Below are 18,637 nucleotides of genomic sequence, written 5' to 3'. Positions count from 1 at the left end.
GCAGCATCTGTAGAGCCTTGTTGGAGGAGGCGTAGAAGGAGCTGATGCATATTTAACAAAAATATAAATGCAATGTGAAAGAATTTCAACGGTTACTCTTCATATAAGGAAATTATTCGTTTGAAAGCAATTTGTGGTGGAAAAAGGGCTCACTATCAGGCATGTAGACAAATTTCTATTCAGATTTGCACAATATTTGTATAATATTTTTAAAAAGTGACATTGATATTCACCACATTTTTTATCTGCACATATCATTTAGCCTTGCTGTTCTTCGGTTTCTGTCTGCTTTCTGCCATTGTTGCTGCTATGACTGGCACAGGGCTGGCAGGAATTGCAACAGTGTTGATAGAAATGACCTCTTCCTACTCTATGTTTCTGGCACGGTCACTTGTTGCTCCGTCCTCCACTGTGGAGCGTCTGGGTCTTGAAATTCCTGTGGGTGGGAGCTTTTTCTACAACAGATAATGGGTCAAAAAACAGAGGTTTCAAAGCAAGAAATCTCAACACCAGGCCAAATAATCTCTGAGTCATTTGTACTAAGCAAAAAGCCTATCACTGTATGGATATTTTACTCTTATTGGCAGGGCTGTCAGTAACTAACTACACTCATGTTACTGTAACTGATAAGCTTTTTTGGCGTACTTTTTTTTTTTTTTCTTTTTACTTTTGGAGTACTACCTTTAGTTAGTAATTTTATATTTATTTAAAGTATTTTTTTTCTTGAGGTATTATAACTTTGCTACAAGTCCAAATGTCTTAGGCTCTGTAAATAAATAACAAACTAATTCTGGCGCCTTTCTTGGTGAATTACCAGTCAGAGATGAGAATATGGCTTTAATTTGTTACTGCACTTTTTTCTAATTTCCAAATTCCTTTTAGAGCTATATGGGAAAGATCACATTTAACGCAGTTATTGTTCCTAAAAAAGTAAATCTACTTAATTTAAGTGAAATATCAGCAGTGAGAATTTTACTCATTGCTCCTTTAAATGTTTCACAACTAGAACTTTGTGTGTGGGTTTGTTTGGTGGTTGTTTTGAAGTGTTTTGGGGTTCTTTCAAGCAGTGGACCTGATCAGATCGGCCGCTCGACATGATTCAGAAATCCAGCGCCTTTCGTCCTCTGTTCTCCTCCACGCTTGTGGAGATTTACAGTTTTCCCTCGAGGGTGCATCTGCCCTTTAAAACACTGTCACATAGCGATCCCCGCAGCCGTGGCCCTTTGAGAGCCGGACAACCATGTAGCGTACCAAAGCAAGGTGGAGGGAAAGGTGCAAGGTGTCGGCAGCACACGGTCTCTCAGGTGTCAAGTATGAAATAACGCCGTGATGGCAGTAGAGCTGTGAGAGCCAACCTCGCCGCGACCTCTCTCAGTGTCCAGTCAGGGCTGGGCCGCAGCTGTCATCTCTCTCATTTCCCTACAGAGACATCACCTTCTCTCTGCTAATAAAATTAAAGAAGCTCTTCACACAGGCGGCCTCCTCCAACCTCCTTGACCTTACACTCAATTAGTGCCCGAGCGCTGCATTTTCTGTTAACCCTCCTGAGGTGAAGCTCTCTGCCGCTTTGCCTAAGAAGTCGATGGCTTAGCGCTGCGCCGCGTGCTGTACAAACACAGCGAGAGGCGGCTGGGAGCTCGCAGACTGACTGTCATGGCTGTCATGCTGAGGTAGCGTTCCAAGAGGTTCCCCCAGGCTCCCACTTTCTTCTGAAAGATGTAAATGTCTCAAAATGTCTTTAGGGCATCTAAAAACGGCTTGTTTAGCTCAGGTCTCATGTCTTAAGGTTGGGAGCATCTTATTTGCCTTTCAACTTGAATTAATTCTAAATTATTCGGTGCCAGCTGTTACATGTGACAGAATACGTACAGACCAGTGAGGATCGTGTCGAGCTTCATTTGTCACCAGTCTTTTTTTTTTTTTTTCTCTGTACAGTACAGTACAGTATATCTTCTAATGCTTAACCCCATCAAACAACATATAGGATCTTTTAACATATAAGCATTTGTGATTATCACTGTTAATTAGTGACACCAGACTGCCTAACAGTAACAGCCTTAGTTTTTTAAATTACCATTTCAATTTCAGGAAGAGATTTCAATTAGAATAAAGAAAAACAGTTACTTTAGTTATCACCTCCTCCATAAATCAGACTGAATTTAAATGATCAAAAAGTAAGGAAGTAAGGATTTTTTTTTTCCTTTACAATGTGTTGAACTTGGACAAAAAATGACAGTCAACTTTATCCAGGTAGATGTTTACTAAATTTGTTTTCATCAACAGAGAGGATGACAAGAACATTGGACACTGATTTTATTTTTTTTTTTCTCTCATAATTCATGGAGGAGAAAATTGATTTCTGAAGGGAGAAGAGGAATCAGCCACCAATTTTGGCAGTGAAATGGAAAACCATTTCACAAATTAGTGCACCCTGGGAGTAAGTAAGGTAATATTACTGAATGAATTTTGGAAGGAAAAAAAAGTCTAATGAGTAATGTATTCCTTTTTTGAGTAACAAGCCCAGCGCCATCTATAGTGAAATGTAGCAGGTGTTCCAGTGGATGCGGCCTTACAGCGTCTTCATGAGAGAGTGCGGCTTTTTTAAAACCATCCTTTAACTTCAAACTGTGTCCGCGTATGGCAGGCCTGTTTCTACCACAAGTCTTTGGGTAATACCATGACAGAGAGACGGTAAATTGCTCTGCTTGTTATCCTCCAGCTACTGAAATCCTGCCACGCAGTCAGAGCTCAGATGTGGTGACTGGGAGCTCCTTAGGCAGTGAGAGGCATTGTTAGGAGACATTTTGTCTACACACACACGCACACACACACACACACACTCTCTCTCCTCAAGGCCCTGCTGCAGCTGGGGCCTAGCATGACTTTCCTGAGGCAGAGGGCGATAAGGCTGCACCTTTGTCCATCACAGAGCTAAATGGGTTTGTGACTGCGAGGAGGACTTTATAGAGTGGCACGCTATTATTATGTGCGTTTAATTACAGCTGCCATAAAAGTGATGTATTTGATGTAGAAAGCGCCGTAATTAAACTCAATGAATTGTTTGATTGCAGTTGCAATGAGTGGTCTGATTACAGTTTGTGTCATTATTGTTTCTCCGTATTGCTGAAAAATTGAAGAAAGGAGGCAAAACTATTTCAAGTCCCCTTACTTAGCATTATACTCTATTTCTGTTTGCACAGTAAAATGGTAGTTAAATTATATTGTGTACAAGACAACACAATGAACTAAGAGCTCATGCCATACGTCTGTTTATGGATAGACAGCCTCAGGAGCAAGAAGAGACTCAATCAAACCGAAAGCTGACATATTATAAGTGTATAAACCTGTTTGTTGTTATTGCAAACATGCACAGCGTCAGCTTTCAGCAGGAGAAACTGTCGGAGCAAAAGCGAGACGTGGGATGCACAAATAAGAGCAGAAGTAACAGAATCAGCCGTCTCTGGAGGCCCAGGCTCCGTTGTTCGGGCCCTATTAGTAGCCTCGTCTCTCGCCAGATAACAGACATGAAAATCTCTTTGAGTCAACCAAGCCTCCAGCTTTTACATGATGGACTCCGTTTTTCTTCTGCCAAACCCCCCCCAACCCCTCCCCCCACTCCCCACTCCCCACGCCCCCCCCCCACCACGCACCATTATTCACAAGGCTGCTTTTAAAACAAATAGCCAGAGATACCCAGGGCGGGCCTACCGCGTCCCCCCAGCGAGCATCGCTCTATCTAACAGCCAGCACTTCAAGATGCAGCCCCTCTGTGTCTGAGAAAGACAGAGAGAGAGAGTGAGAGAGAGAGAGAGAGAGAGAGACGGGGGCAGCCAGGATGGACGAGGCCTTGGTGACATACATCCTGACACTGGGACAAAAGAGAACATCGAACATCCCGCTCAAAAGGCAAGGGACTGAATAATATGTTTTTATCTGGCTGTTTTCTTTTCTTCTCATTTCTTTTTTCCCCTTTATTCCCTCACAACTGCCGCTAATACAATGCAATATTCTGACACCCTAAGTGCAGCGACAATCATCCCATCTTTGAAATGGCTCAGGCAGGCAAATACAAATGTTACACATTTCGTGACAATAGTTTCACTGATAAAATAAAGCGGGGCACCAACAAACTAAAGCGAGAGCCTTTGACCTTATGTGACATGGGAGAGGATGATAGCTCCCTGGATATAAGGAAATCAATACTTTGCATTTAGCGGTGCAGGGACTCTCTGTTAAATGGAGAAACATGCCACCAGCATGGTTTGTTTTGCACTGACAGGAGACACAGCAGCTGAAGATAATATGACAAAAAAAAAAAAAAGAGAATGATGAAGGATCTTTGAAAGAATAACCAAGCAGAGATAATGAAATTAAAGTCTAGCTGCGAATGATTTGCTTGACACACATTTTGCTTCTGAAACCGCTGTTCTTTGAACCTATATGCGCTTTAAGGTCCAATGTTTCCAGAGGACTTGTCGCTGAACAGTTGTAGCACATGAGTAAGAGACCCTGCTGCCATTCAATTTCACCTTTTGTTATGCTTTCTGAATGTTTCTGACTGCCTCCTTTTAGTCCCTGACTTGACTGTAGCTTGTTATTAATAACTCACATTCAGCATTCGCACCAGTGTACTCCTACCTACCACCCACATCCTGTCTCCACATACTGTGGGCTATACTGGATGTCATGTATGCAACATCCTGTCAGCGAGCCCAGAAACGCACCTTTTTTTTTTTTTTATTCTGTCAACTCAGTCCCACTGATTCTGTTTCTCATTTTGATGTTGACAAAAGTGTAATTTCATGATTTATACTGAGGTGTTCCAAAGTAGGTGGCTAATAGCGAATTTGGCAAAGAGAAATGACTCGGTGCTGTGAATGCCGTACTTACTTCTGTCCTTGATTGCTGTAGTTGTTGTCGTATGATTCATATCCCTGGTCATCGTAAGCTGCTCCATAGCCGTCGTCGTATTCCTAAAGAGAGAGAGGCAAGAGGTTATGCTGATTGGAAGAGGTGAAGACAGTGAAAACACATTCTGACCTGGAGGAGATGATGAGAGCAGACACCGAGAGCCTGGGCACTTAAAACAAAAGGAAAGTGCTGTGTGAGAGAACGTCAGCAGCTGTCCACATCTGCTACCCTGAAGAACAATTAAAATAAATATTACTGCAACTGCAATATGGCCAAGGGCAAGACCCAAGTCACAGGAAATATACTGATCAAGATGGAATGTAGGGCTGCAACTAATTAATATTTTAATCTTTCGATTATTTTTTTCCAACTTATCCATTAATTGCTCCCTCTATAAAATGATAAATGTTATCACACCCAAAGTAAAGTCTTCAAATTGCATCCAGGAGACCATGGCAAACTTTTTTTATTGTAATATCTTGTAGTACTAATAGTACTACAAGATATTACAATAAAAAAAAGTTTGATTGAATAAAATTACAGTATAATAATAATAATAGTACTGTACTATTATTATTATTATACTGTAATTTTATTCAATCAAATTTACAACCTCTTTTCTAGATTTTGTCTGTTTTTTAAAAATTTTATTCTATTGATTGTATTTTGATTTTTACTTATTTTGTGCTGATTTGTCTGGGGTTTTTTATGATTTTGATTTTTTATTGTATGATATGCACCTGGTTTATGAAAACTGCAGAGGTTGTTTGGTTGCTTTTTTGTGAATGATATGAAATCCTTGGAATTTCTGAAGGTATAACCGGCAAATGTTTAGTATTTTTACTTGAATAGTGACAGTCATGGTTATTCAGTTATCAGAATTACAAATTGGACAAATGGGCAAATTGATGACAGACATAAGAAACATATCTGGGTGTAGACCCAGGCAAAGGAAAAAAATCACATCATCATCATTGTAGTTTTTTCTGTGACAATTCCAGTGCAAGTTGATTCCCACTGAAATCGTGAGTCATATGGTAACTGCTGTATCTGTTGAAATAACTGCAATATGATTTCTTTAAACCATTATGTTCAGCTCTATTATCTTGCTCTGTTTTCTGAAACGAGCACTGACATATCCTCATTGAAAAGCAGATTCCACAGCTGTTTAAAGGTGATTTTTTTTCTGAGCATGCCACGATATCACACTGTGAGAATTCTGTGCTCGTTTGGGTAGACTTTGAATTTGAACACCTATGGCACATCACCACCCGTCAAACGCTTGTTGGGTCGTAGCTTTCATCCTCATTAGACTGTGACTCTGTGATGCACCGGTGCCTTCAAGTCAAATAACATGCGAGCGCGGTGGTTAGACATGCAGCAGATGCTAACAGGGCTTGTTGTGACGCCGCCGCACCACTCCGTATCAGAGTCCTGCCCTTGTCCCAGAGTCAACCGAGTGACAGTGAGATGTAAAGACTCGCGCCCTGGCTACGTTTCATCACCACCTCAAAGGATGAGCCTTGAACATCTGTTTGTGCTCCAGCAATCTGCCCCGTTCCCCCTCTGCACCCCACCCAAGCCCCCGCCAAGAGGAACATCAAAGGGAAACAGTGCCGCACCCGTCCTAATTTGGGATAAATGGGACTTATGTTCCACAAAAGACGTCGACCCCTAGCGACACATCTCTCATCCCCCACACACTTCTTCGCTAATTCCATCTGCCCCTGATTTGCATGCTTGAAATGAACGTCTGTAAGATTTAGCACCAGAAGAAAATACTCATCACATCCATATTATTATTAAGGCCCTAATGCTTGATTAGAAACATGCATTTGGCAAATGACAGTATTTGAATTTGGTCTTTTATCTTTAATCCTCCAGAAAACGAAGTGTGTGTGAAGGAAGTACATATGAAGTTCATCAAAGCTACCCGGGTGCGATAGCTGCTTGTAGTTTCTTTTTCTTTTTCTTTTTCTTTCATTGCCTCCGTTTTCCTCTGCCATGAGCTGTATTTTTTTTTTTTTTTTTTAAGGTTTGTTTTATGTTACTTAATCATTACTGTGTAATGGCCTCTAATGTCAGTGGTTACCTCGTCTTCTGTGAGGTTTGTTTGTTCTGCAACAGTTTGTTAGTCATACTGTTCTTCCCCTGTGCCTGCCAAGCTAGAGTCTTGGCAGAGAATATGCGTAGTGAGAACACACCTTAAGCTCTGCCACAAGACAGCATTTTGTTTTATTTGTTTATTCATTTGTTTATTTTCAATTAGTTGCAAGCAGTGGTTCATTCACTCATTCATTTAGGCATTGTCTGATTCGTTTCTTTTCTTAATTGGCATCTCTGTACGTATAGTTTGTAATTTTGTTTGAGCATAATTAGTGAGGACTCGTGGTGGATGTATTTTCAAAACTGGTCTTATTTGCGTATAACTCTCTTTGGGCATCCCAGTGGGTGGCTTTTGGAACTTGTTTTGGTCCCCTTTTTTTTTTTTTTTTTTTTTGTCTTTAGTCGGTTTTCTTTTGTGATGGTCTTTGTTAGCTCCCTCCTGTTTGTGTCGAGGTAGCTTGAAGGGACTAAAAGTCCCTCCTGGAATTTGTAATTTTGCAATTACAAGAGCTTTTGCAAAGTCAACAATTCCCCACAGCTAGTGCAAGGACTTGTAATTTTAGTCAATAACTATGCTTTCTAGAATATTAAACCCCTTAAATCATTTAACAACAACAGGGGCAGCGGTTTTCAAAAAGCAGGGCAATTTTGTCAAAAGACAGAGGGCTAATTAAAGGCACTTTCTGAAAAGCAGATGAAATTGCATCCTTTGATTTACAATTTTCTATCCTTACACTTTACTGTGAATGAAAACAAAAACAAAAAGAAAACACACACATTAACTCCCTTCTTTTTTTTTTTTTTTAATAGCTATCAGAAACATGATTTTTTTTTTTTTTTTTTGGGTTGCAAGCATCACAACGCTGGCAGCATGCAAAGCAAAGGTAACACGAGGTCCGGGGGGAACAGCAGGCAGTGGGGTATATTCTGGAGCTATATTTGAGGAAACGGCTTTTGCAGGGCAGCCCCAGAAAGAATGCATTAGGAAGAAAGTCGACAGGAAGTAGGAGCCTTGGGAACATGTGTAGTTCTTTTTGTAGTTCAGAAGTATATTACTGCGCATGTCAGAGTCCATGATGTATAAATTCATCAATGAATATTTATGATTTTCCTGCATCCGCTTGATGTATATTTATGATGATCATGTTTTAATCTGATGACTGATTTGACAGAGGAACCAAGCCTGCCCCCAGTCATGAATATGTATGGGAATATTATCAAACTGAGGAGACTTATGATACTGTATTTTGTAGACCAAATGGACCAAGCTAATGTCCCCATCCACTGCCCGCCAAGGGTAAAGGTGACACACAGTGACTAGGAATACTGTGCAAAAAGCAGAAATAGGCATTATGTTAGAATCGGGGGCATTATTATCAGAGAATCATTCTTCATACATTTGAAAGCAGCACAAAAAAAAAAAAAAAAAAAAAAAAAAAAAAAAAAAATGCAAATTGCACAGTTTACACAAACCCACAGCCATTGTGTTTGAAATAAGCTGAAACAACACTTAAAGTTAAAGGGCACCTCTTGCAGGATGTTTGTACATTCACATAAACATTGTTGGAGAAATTCCTCCAATCTGAAATTGAAAAAAATGTTTTTTCATCAGAGAACCTGCTTATTTTGTTTCAAAACTCAAAGGATTTGCCTTTTTTTCCCCAATATATTTAAAAGTTGGCTCTATTATACCAATTGCAGGCGAGGATAAACAAGCCTGGTGATGAATATTGAATGATTGGAATCTCTGCAGGAGGAGAGAAAGTAAAATCGTGTAGCTGTGGTGGTGAAGGCGGCCTCGCTTATCAATTAGTCTCCTTGCGTATGGAAAGCAAGAGAACAGCCACAACCTGTAGTGGACGAGACAGTCAACTGGTTTCATTGGTTCCATATTGACTTAGAAACCAAGCCAGCCGGTTTTCACACATCAACAACATAAGGCCTGTCCATATGGCTGCATGACAACAAACAGAGCAGCCCATTGTGTCCACGTCTGCTATCTATTCTAAGTCCTCCAACCTATATAACCACATAGGTTTCATGCTCCAACAATCTAATACGACCCACAAGAGCGTACATTTCCTAAATTTGTAGTGCATACTATTCACAGGAGCCTCTCTATGACCCAAAGGGCTGATCCAGCGTGATCTAATGTTAGCTACCTAAAAACGAATGCTTATTATTACAGCAGTGTGTGTTGTTTTTTGCATGAGCACTAGAGGTCACTTAACTTTAAAACGTAACCAGAGGTTTTAATATGCTGCTGTACAAATAACCTGTGGGGTCATATTTTGGCGGGAGACAGTCTCTTTTTATTTTAAGCTGCATTAATATGTTGGCACGCAGAATTTATAACCACATATGAAATTGTCCACCCAAAAATGTCTACTGCTTCTACTGCTAACTAAATGGTAACGTTGCATTCACTTGAACTCAGACCTTGCAATTTCCATCTTGTAAATTTCCAACATGTGACGAATCAGGTAAATAGAGGCTCTTTTCATTGGTATTGCCTATGGAGAAAAATTGAGAAAACTCAATTTGCATGAGTGTTCATGTACCCGGAGCTGAAATGTTATCACATGTCAAAAATTTATAAGACAAAAAATCCAAGCTCCAAGCTCCCTTGAACGCAACATCAGTCACTGCAGAATGGTGTGGTTAAATTATCATTAATTCTGAATAGAACTTGTTAGAAATCACCGATTGAAACCGTTTGTTCGAGTAGACAGTTTTTGAAGCTGGAATATTTAAATTGAAAATGAATTTAAAGATTTGGTTGGGCTCATCAGGTCTACAACCACAGTGTCTGTAGCTAATATCCAGTGCTCCAGTTTAGTGGATTATGAAGATAGCAACAAATGCAAGTATTTTTATTTTTATTTCTCTGATGATACAGCACCAATTTTGTCTATATTTAAGCCTTTCTACTGTATGGACAGCCCAGTTTTATATAAAAAAAAACAAAAACTTTCCAATAGTGAATTAATCCTTTAGTCATGCACCCATGGAAATATCTAAATAGCTATGCATCCATAGCTCCACTGTAGCAGAGCTGCAACTTAAATCCAGTAAGAATGCTGTTTACTTTTTAACCAGTAATTAGTTTTCTGCTTTCCCCCTTCCTTAAATTTACCACTGGGAAGATCTTCCACATTTCTAATGCATATCATCATCGTTTGTGTGCATTAACCAAGGCAGTTATGTCTTTTTGGTGTCGCTCATAATCTGATAAGAAAGCAACATAACCGACCAAACTCCTTGACTACAGAGTGATATGCTTACATGTGAACGTAATTCAGGGATAACCAACTTCACAATTCCTTCATAGACCAGTCAGCATTGAGTATTCAACAGAAACATCATACAAATCAGAGAAACGTGCAACATTCAACTATCATCCTATTACTATCCCATTCAAGTTCCCATGGGGAGAACAGCATCTTTCTGCCTCAGGTTCTGTGCCAACTTACAATATTGCTTCCCCTTCTGTCCAATGTATGGCCATAATGCACAAAGCACTACCACCCTGTTTACCATGTTGTTCGCAAAGCAGGTAGACACCCTGATTAGTTTTCAGTACAAGCCATGAGCCCTTGCTGCTAACTGAGCACTCCTCTCGCCTCATTGGTGACCCTATAGGTGCTGTCTATTCACTCGCCGATGTTAAGGACCATATTAAACTTTAACAATGCCAAGTTATTGCCATTTATTAGACCAGCCGCTCTATAATTGAGTTACAAGCAAGCTGTGAGGAGAAACATGCTTGCTTTATAAATCACACCGGAAAGTCTGAAATGACACTTGAGATTCTTCTCTTTGTGTGTGCTGAAGGCTGATGGAAAAAAGCAAACAGCGTTAAAATGGAAAGCAGACTGACAGTGTAGGTGATGCTATTATCATATTTGATGCAGTCATATTGATATACCATTTACTCAAAATATCTTGGAGAGCACAATAGCACAACAATACGGCAGTGCTGCTGTTTCCAAGACTAAACAGGATTAGTGTGACAGCGAGAGGTGGGGGAGATAGAAAGGGAGACAGAGAGAGAGAGAGAGAGAGAGAGAGACGGAGATAGAGAGAGTGAGAGAGAGCAGCCCCTAAGTGAGTCTTTCATTTGTATGCCAGTGGATGGCTGAGAGGCGTGTTGTTAAAAGATAAGGACTGGCCTCTGAGGCCACTGAAGACTAACAGAGGGCCTGGCACTGCATGTTACAACACCAGTATCACAGCCGCTCCACTGTGCTCTACAATACCGCTGTAACAGATAGGGATGCCACGGTCATAGAGAATAGGCTTTTGAGGCAGCAGATTTGTTCAGAGCATACTGTACTAAATCCAAATGATGTCCACATTACACTGTCCACACATTATTAACCTTGCTGAAAACTGTTCGTGCTGCGCTGCCTGCGCCCTGCTGAAATCCATACACTGGAAAGGTGCCACAAAGGTGACCGAAATGACAAGAGAAGGGGACACTTGACAATTTAAGCAAATCAAATGAAGAAGCAAAGCCGTGATTTTCCCCGGCGACTGTGTTATGATACCATCTGTCAGAAGAAAAATGCTTTGCCTCCATACAGATGTGCCACACACTGCTTCAAACTTGTCATAGATAAAAGCTAAATCATTTCCACTGGCATTAGGAAAACATAATAGAATATTTGCACACGTCTAACATTGCATACTGTACTGATGATGTGCATGATTCCTGTTCCTACAGAGGTGTGAATTATATGAGGTGACACGTTTATCCACATCCCACAGACACTGCATGTTCAAACTGAGCAACAGTGTATCCTGTTGTATTCACGAACAATTAACACTCACATGTATCTACTGTTTTTTTTGTTTGTTTTTTTTTTGCTGCTTTTTTGTTTTCCTTCTTTTTGGCTTCAGGACAACAACTTGCCTCACCTCAAGAAAGTCACAGTACCATGATTCAGCTGGGGCAGTTTTGCTCATCTCTGGAGTATTTTCAAAACCAAAAATTCTTTTCTCATTTCTCCATCTTGGAATTCTTGCTTAAACATTTCTCAAAATACTTCAGTGTCTTTTATTCCATTTGCTGTTGGTTGAAGGTTCTCTCAAGGGGCAGACATAGTAATCGGACCATTAGACTGAGAAAGCCAAAAGGTTTTCTCATGACTCACGATGCAACATTGCTATCCTGTGCTACACTACATACTGTAAATGGCTGGACTTGCCTTAGAGTCAGTTTTGACCATCTTTTTGTCTTGAACCTTTCTCTTGACTAAAGCCCTTTTCAGACTTTCATTATTTTATTATCAGAATTTCATTATTTGGAGTCCTCGTGTAATTAATGAAATACATCCAACTGTGACTGAGAGAATGAAATGTGCAGAAATCACATGCTCCATGGATACAGTTCAAAATGTCACAGGTCATCATTTATCAGTGGTTGTAATCTACATTTACAACCTATCTATAGATTCCATTACTATTTTCCTATTCCAAGACAGGAGCAACACAGAAATTGTGCAACTAAAATGAGAAGGCAAACAATTTGCATTAGTCTACTTGGAAAAACAAAAAACAAAAGTAGTTGGTACCATAATTTGCACAATCACCAACAATTTCCTCAGTTGTTTCAAATAACAGACAGTATAAGTCCTGTGCGAACCGGACTTTGGACAGGTTTTAATCTGGTGTTGTTCTTGACTGGACTGGTCTTGACACTGGATGGAAGCAACCAAAGTACCGTGCATGAAATATTTTTCCAATCCCTTGCACTCCATTTAGTTTAAAACAGTTGCAAGGACAGCACCATGAAAAAATATAAGTCTTTATTGCCCACCAGACAAACTTGGACTCAATTAGCCATCCACAGCTCTCTAGATGGCTGGACGTGCAGCATCTCAAGGGCCTGAGGGGGCGTGACAGCCATTCATAATGCCACAAGAGCCAGTGAGGAGGTTATAACCCACAATGCTCAGAAAGGATTACTGTATCTGCAGGACTTAACGTAAACAATACGACCCACTTGCAATGCACGTCGCTTGGCTTCCTCACCCAAAGGGATTAAGCTTCTCATCTGGTATGAATTCAAACAGACGTAGTTAGAGTCATATTATAGGCCTTGATTTACCATGACAGCGGGGTGCAGCTGGTACTTAGCCTACTTTAACTAGCCTTCTCGGATTCTATGTTTGCAGTGTTCAAATCGTGAATCTAAATTAACCTGAAAAGTGTCCTTGTTGCACAGCAAATGCTACGAAATGGATGACATGCAGCCTTATTTAGAAATTGAGAATTACATTATGACTAATTCTTCGCCAATGGGATTAGTGGCAGGTAAGACAGAGATCTCAATGCGCCTAATGAATTACATGAAATGAGATTTGGCTGGAATCATAGTAACCATTCAAGTCTTATTGGGCTGCCAAGACTGAATCATCGGATAATAACATTTCTGTGATTTTGTTTGGTAACAATTGGATTCACAGTAATTTGATACTGATACTTACAGTACAAATAGAAGCTTTGATACAAGTGGATTATGTAAACCAAACCGTCCAGACAAAGACATATCCATGCATCATCATGACAAATTCACCAACAGATAAGCTAGGTTTAATGTCTGTACAAGATAGAACAACAAAAAACAGCACGTGCCTTCAGCTGAGCTAATGTTTTGGCCCATGGCTATGCCACATGGCAACTAACAGGCAAGCACACATGCAGAAGAAGAAAGATGGGAACAGGCATAGCAGTGTGCAGTAACAAATCTAGGCAACAAGCATGGACAAGAAACATCCCTACACTATGTCATTTCTCTGATGAACACAACAGCCTATTTGTCAACGCCTGATGGAGAACACTAGTCGTGGGATAGTGATGCATTCAGATAATACAGAGCGACTCATTCAGCCTCTAATTTGCAGCGATGTGGTTAGATTTATCATCTGGCAGATGTTGGGGGTCTTTTTTCCACCCAGATACACAGGTGTAGGTGTCGGGGGATGCAGTTTACAACTGTGACAATGATGGGAAACAGCTGGTCCAGGAGTCATTCTCTATGACCTCCACGCATCTGAATTGCAACCTCTGAATAAACCTGTCAGATGTTGTTAGGTATGGGCTGCTGGGGCAATTTTCCAACGCAGGCCACCTCTTCTCTCCCTCTATCTGCTAAATATGCTATGTTGATGCCAGAGTCCCAGGGGAACTTGCCTTGACAGTACGGCAGGAGACTCTCTTGGCAAATGCACAAAGGGTCTGACTCTAAGCCTAATATATTCATCTCTGGCAGCTGTTGATATTTCACTGAGGTTCCCATAAGACTGTGCAGGTAAGCTACAACACCAAAGCACAATAACAGCTACAATAACAAATTCACCTTCTTTGTGCTAAAACCACATGTTGAAAGACAAAAGCTGAATATGGCTTGGAATGCAACATGCACGCAAGGGTTCAAACAAGAGAGGTGTCTTGAAGGCTGATACTGACATCTTTGTACCAAAAGTGTCGGTGGCCAGTAGCTGAGTCCAAAATCTTTCACTTTGACCATTTTAATGCCAAAATAAACAACCAAAAAACTCAATCAAAGACTATTTCTCCCAGAATATATTCTTATCAGAAAAGGGAAGGATCTGAAACAGCATTTAGACCATGAGAAAAGCTTGCAGTGCTGTGCTTGACTCCAGACCACTTTTGTGATGTATGGGGCTTGTCTCTGTAAAATGTCTGGTTTTACTCAAACACACCTTGCTTTTGACCACTAGTGGATGTTGGCTTGATGTTTTTTCTGCCAAGATAATTTTTTTTTGCACTTGGTCCACCTTTGCTCATATTGTCTCTGGCACTGTAAACCATTTAAGGAATTGCACCTGTGTATAGCATGTAACGGTCCACACACCTCTATGCATTGATTAGAGAAAATCAATCACCTTAATTAGCTAGTTGTTGAGGGGTTTAGCACAGAGCTTGTGCACACAAATCTACAACTCTGCTGATCCATGGCAAAATCCTTAGGCATTATTTTCATGTGGAAAGACACAGAACTTAGAATTTGCCCTGGGCTCAGTCTTGAATTGGTCTCAGCTTCCTTTTGACCAGGTCTTGACTTAAATTTGAATGGACTTGGTCTTGGAATTGACTTAAACTCAACCTAGATGATCTTGACTACAACCCCACCATGGACCATCCCACTTTGCATTGAAATCCACACTAATGAAAGTCTTCTGGCTGGGTTGACAGGGTGAGACAGGTTTAACTGCAACTTTTTAGCACCATCATAAGGGTGGGGAACACCACTGACAGGGTGATATTCCACTTACTAAGGCGCCAGTATTGGCCTATGTCTGCACACCAATATAAGCATTAAAAAAAAATCCATTTGGGGGCATGAAGATCCTATATCCTACAATGTTTTTCCACTTATATACTCACATATTCACCATATGAGTCCTGCACTATGGGAGGTGGCGGTCGGTACCCGGCAGCTGGGGGGGCGCCTCTGGCTCTCTGCACCCCCCTCCCTCTGGAGGATGGCGCCCGGCTGGGTGGGGCACCCCTGGGTGCTGCTCCCCGGGGCACTGCTGCATGTAGAGGAGGAACTCCTCCTCGACTCCTGACACAAGACAAACAGCCACCGGGTTTTAGATGAAAGAAAAGAAAAACAACATGGCAGCATCTACACAGAAACACGTTCACAGGTCCATTTACTGTGGAGTACTGTATGTGGTAAATGATGCAAATTATTAGAGAGAACTGGGGAGAGAATGTGTGCAGGATCTTTGCCAGGGTTTGGATTGCTTTGATTTAAAGCAAATATTCCATTTAGGCAACATTAGGTATATGATTTTGGACAACTAAAGGAAAAAAAATCCACCTTTAAATACTATTACACTGTCATATTTTTTTGCAGTTTTTGCAATGAGGTACTACATTTCCCTTTTAAAGTACCCACTTTCACTCAACCAGCCTTATCTACTTCAACTTCAGTTACTTATTTCCTACATTTCCCAGGATGGCTTTCAACAACCTCCAGAGAAAGGGTGTCAGCGGGTTGTATTAGTGGAGACAGTGAAAGTGATGACGGTTCTGAGTTTTTCAGGAGAGAACAAATGAGTCACATCCCTTTAAACTCAACATATCTTGTGGCTGCATTGCATCCTGGTCTATTGAGGTTTCTGTCAGAGGAGTCTGCATGATAAATTTCTCCCTGTATGCTTGTGGAACAAAATGGTAGCTCCAGAATAAAGCACTTGCTCTTTGATTGTGACACCAAAAGCTGACATTTACCATTGAAATTTTTAGACAGCTGAAAGCGTTATGTTATCAAACTGGAGATATCTTAATGTGACATTTTAACAGTAGGGGTGAATTTCCCCTTTAACATTCACACACACGGACATGTCTCATATAGCTAGTAATGAAAAGCCACATCAAGATTTGCACAGTCATTTAGGAACACTTTGCAGAGCTGCTCCATTGGCTATACACAGGAAATCAACTTTGCCAACCACAATGTGGCAGTACTTGAGGTGATTTTACAGGTATATCAGCACATCTTTTTTTGGTTCCGAAATGTTTACATGTAGGAGAATTAGCACAGAACCCACACATAAGCTTGTGATGTAATCAAGATGCAAGCAAAGTCAAGCCACTCGCTGAAAATGAAAGGCAGCCTAAACTTTGCGGGCAGGCAGAATATTTTTTTTTTTTTTTTTTTTGAGCTTTTACACCTAACTGAGCTTCCTTTTGAAGCAGCGAACTGATCTGAACCAGCAAGTGTAGTCACAGCAGCAGAAAACCACCAAGGGTGCTCTCTAGGTCACTTTTTGCTGTGCTTTCCATTTCATCGTTGACGGAGCTGCACAGAAAATTGGTGAAACACTGCAGTTTGGGAACTAGGGAAAAATCTTCTCTCTCATTTCTCCGGCGAAAAGGGACAGTGGTGAATGTTTACTAACAGAAATTGAACTGTCCTCAAGCGCAGAGAAATACATAAATCACTGAAAGTCAGTTCCCCTTTAAGAGCGGGACCACTCTTTCTGCAACAGTCCTGGTCAAAGTCAATGTGAAGTGGATTATGTGACCCCTGCAAAGTCTACACACCGAGGAGTGGCATCTATTAAAAGCAAGCACATGTTAGGCTGAATATACGGTATACTTTCTGCCGAGAAGCCTGTGGAACTTCTGTCTTATCACACTCAAATTAGGCATGGTAAATGCTAATTAAAGTGTAATTTAAAACACAGCCAATTATATTCTGACTCAGAGCAATACAAACACCCCACTCCGTGACCTTGTTTATCGCTAAATCTGTTGAAGCGATATGCGTTTGCTTTTATAAACACAAAGAACAAACGCCGCGGCGCTTTGCCTTCGCTGTTTTCAAGTGCAGCATTAATGCAGAGAATGTGGAAGTCTTGTAATGGCCGTGAGTATTGTTGTTTGTACTCTTATGAGGTCTCAGAGGAATTGGCGTGGATTCAGTGGGACAGAAAAGAGGCAGGCACATAATGCAGAATATTTGCATATAAAGGCCGATGTGCAAATTGGGTTTTATTGTTCTACACTTTTGGACAAGAGGCATTACATCACGTACATTACTATGCCCTACAAACTGAAAAGTTTATTTTCACATAGTGTTGACAACTGAAAATGTTTACTTTGATGGGTCTCCAGATTGATCAATTCAGATGATGCTGGTCTCAGCTTAATTAAGGACATCATAACCTTTGAAATAGCAAAAAACAGAGCACAGTCTGATAACCACTGACCGAGGCCCTGGAAATTCAACCAATTTGCCAGAAAGCTGAACCACAACCATTTGAGACAGAAAAAAAGAATGCAGTGCAGTCTTTTGGCCATTGGTGGCAGGGCTGAGCGCTTGCTGATCAGAGTAGAATAAATGGTGGCCAGTGAGGCTAAACGCGATAAAATGATCACTATATTTTATTGAGAATATTTACCAGTAAATGGACCACCGGTAAAAACTAAAATATAATTCATTATTAATTTATTAATGTATTTCTTAAATGTATATTTTATTAAGACAATAATTGCATAAATTGTTTGTTTTATTTTAAATAATTTAATGACTATTTGAAAATTTGAAAATCTCGAACCATCCCTAATAGACTGAGATACGAACTATCTTGAATACAGCATCCAGAGAAAACTGGACTCACCGACCTTAGATCTCTCTGCCTCTCTTGTGACTTTGATATTCTTTGGTATAAGGCATCACACACCGGCCAGGTTGGTAAACATGAGTATGCTGTGCGCAGTTTACTGATGCAACGTTGGATGATTTCTGGGCATTGAAGTTCAAACGGTTTTCAAACAGTTAGTTCTTGCTGCCATTTGGAGCCAACAATGCACAAAACAGAGTTCTGTGCAGCTTTAATGAATAATACCAGCGGGCTTTTTTTAAGTTCATGCCAATGGTCTAAGTCGTCCCTGTCCCATAATTCCTGCTGGCGTCTGCAAACAGTCAGCATACTTAGAGATATCAGGGCTCGTTTTCCTTCCTTCAGAAGAAGCCATTTGCTGCCATTCATTCTCATACAGTATGAAAAACAACCTCCACAAACTTGAAAATTGCCTGAGTTAGATAATCCATCACAGTAAACATGAAGCCTTA

The 18,637-nt window shown here is 40.6% G+C and overlaps 1 protein-coding gene across 3 annotated transcripts in view; it reads right to left on the bottom strand.

The window, feature by feature from the left end:
* The window catches only part of khdrbs3 (KH domain containing, RNA binding, signal transduction associated 3), an 89,695-nt gene that overhangs the window by 19,164 nt on the left and 51,894 nt on the right, over window positions 1-18,637 (bottom strand). For all 3 annotated transcript variants that reach the window (XR_003929015.1, XM_030064448.1, XM_030064447.1), the window contains exons 6-7: window positions 15,433-15,613; window positions 4,891-4,973 (exon numbers count right to left, since the gene is read on the bottom strand). Coding sequence is in view for 2 of the 3 variants with exons in the window: in XM_030064448.1 (XP_029920308.1) it covers window positions 4,891-4,973; window positions 15,433-15,613 (264 nt within the window). In the remaining variant the exon portion in view is untranslated. The remainder of the gene's footprint in view (window positions 1-4,890; window positions 4,974-15,432; window positions 15,614-18,637) is intronic.

Source organism: Myripristis murdjan, chromosome 11, assembly GCF_902150065.1.
Source record: "Myripristis murdjan chromosome 11, fMyrMur1.1, whole genome shotgun sequence".
In the NCBI taxonomy this organism is placed as follows: Eukaryota; Metazoa; Chordata; class Actinopteri; order Holocentriformes; family Holocentridae; genus Myripristis; species Myripristis murdjan.
This window is presented reverse-complemented; position numbering and strand designations above follow the sequence as displayed.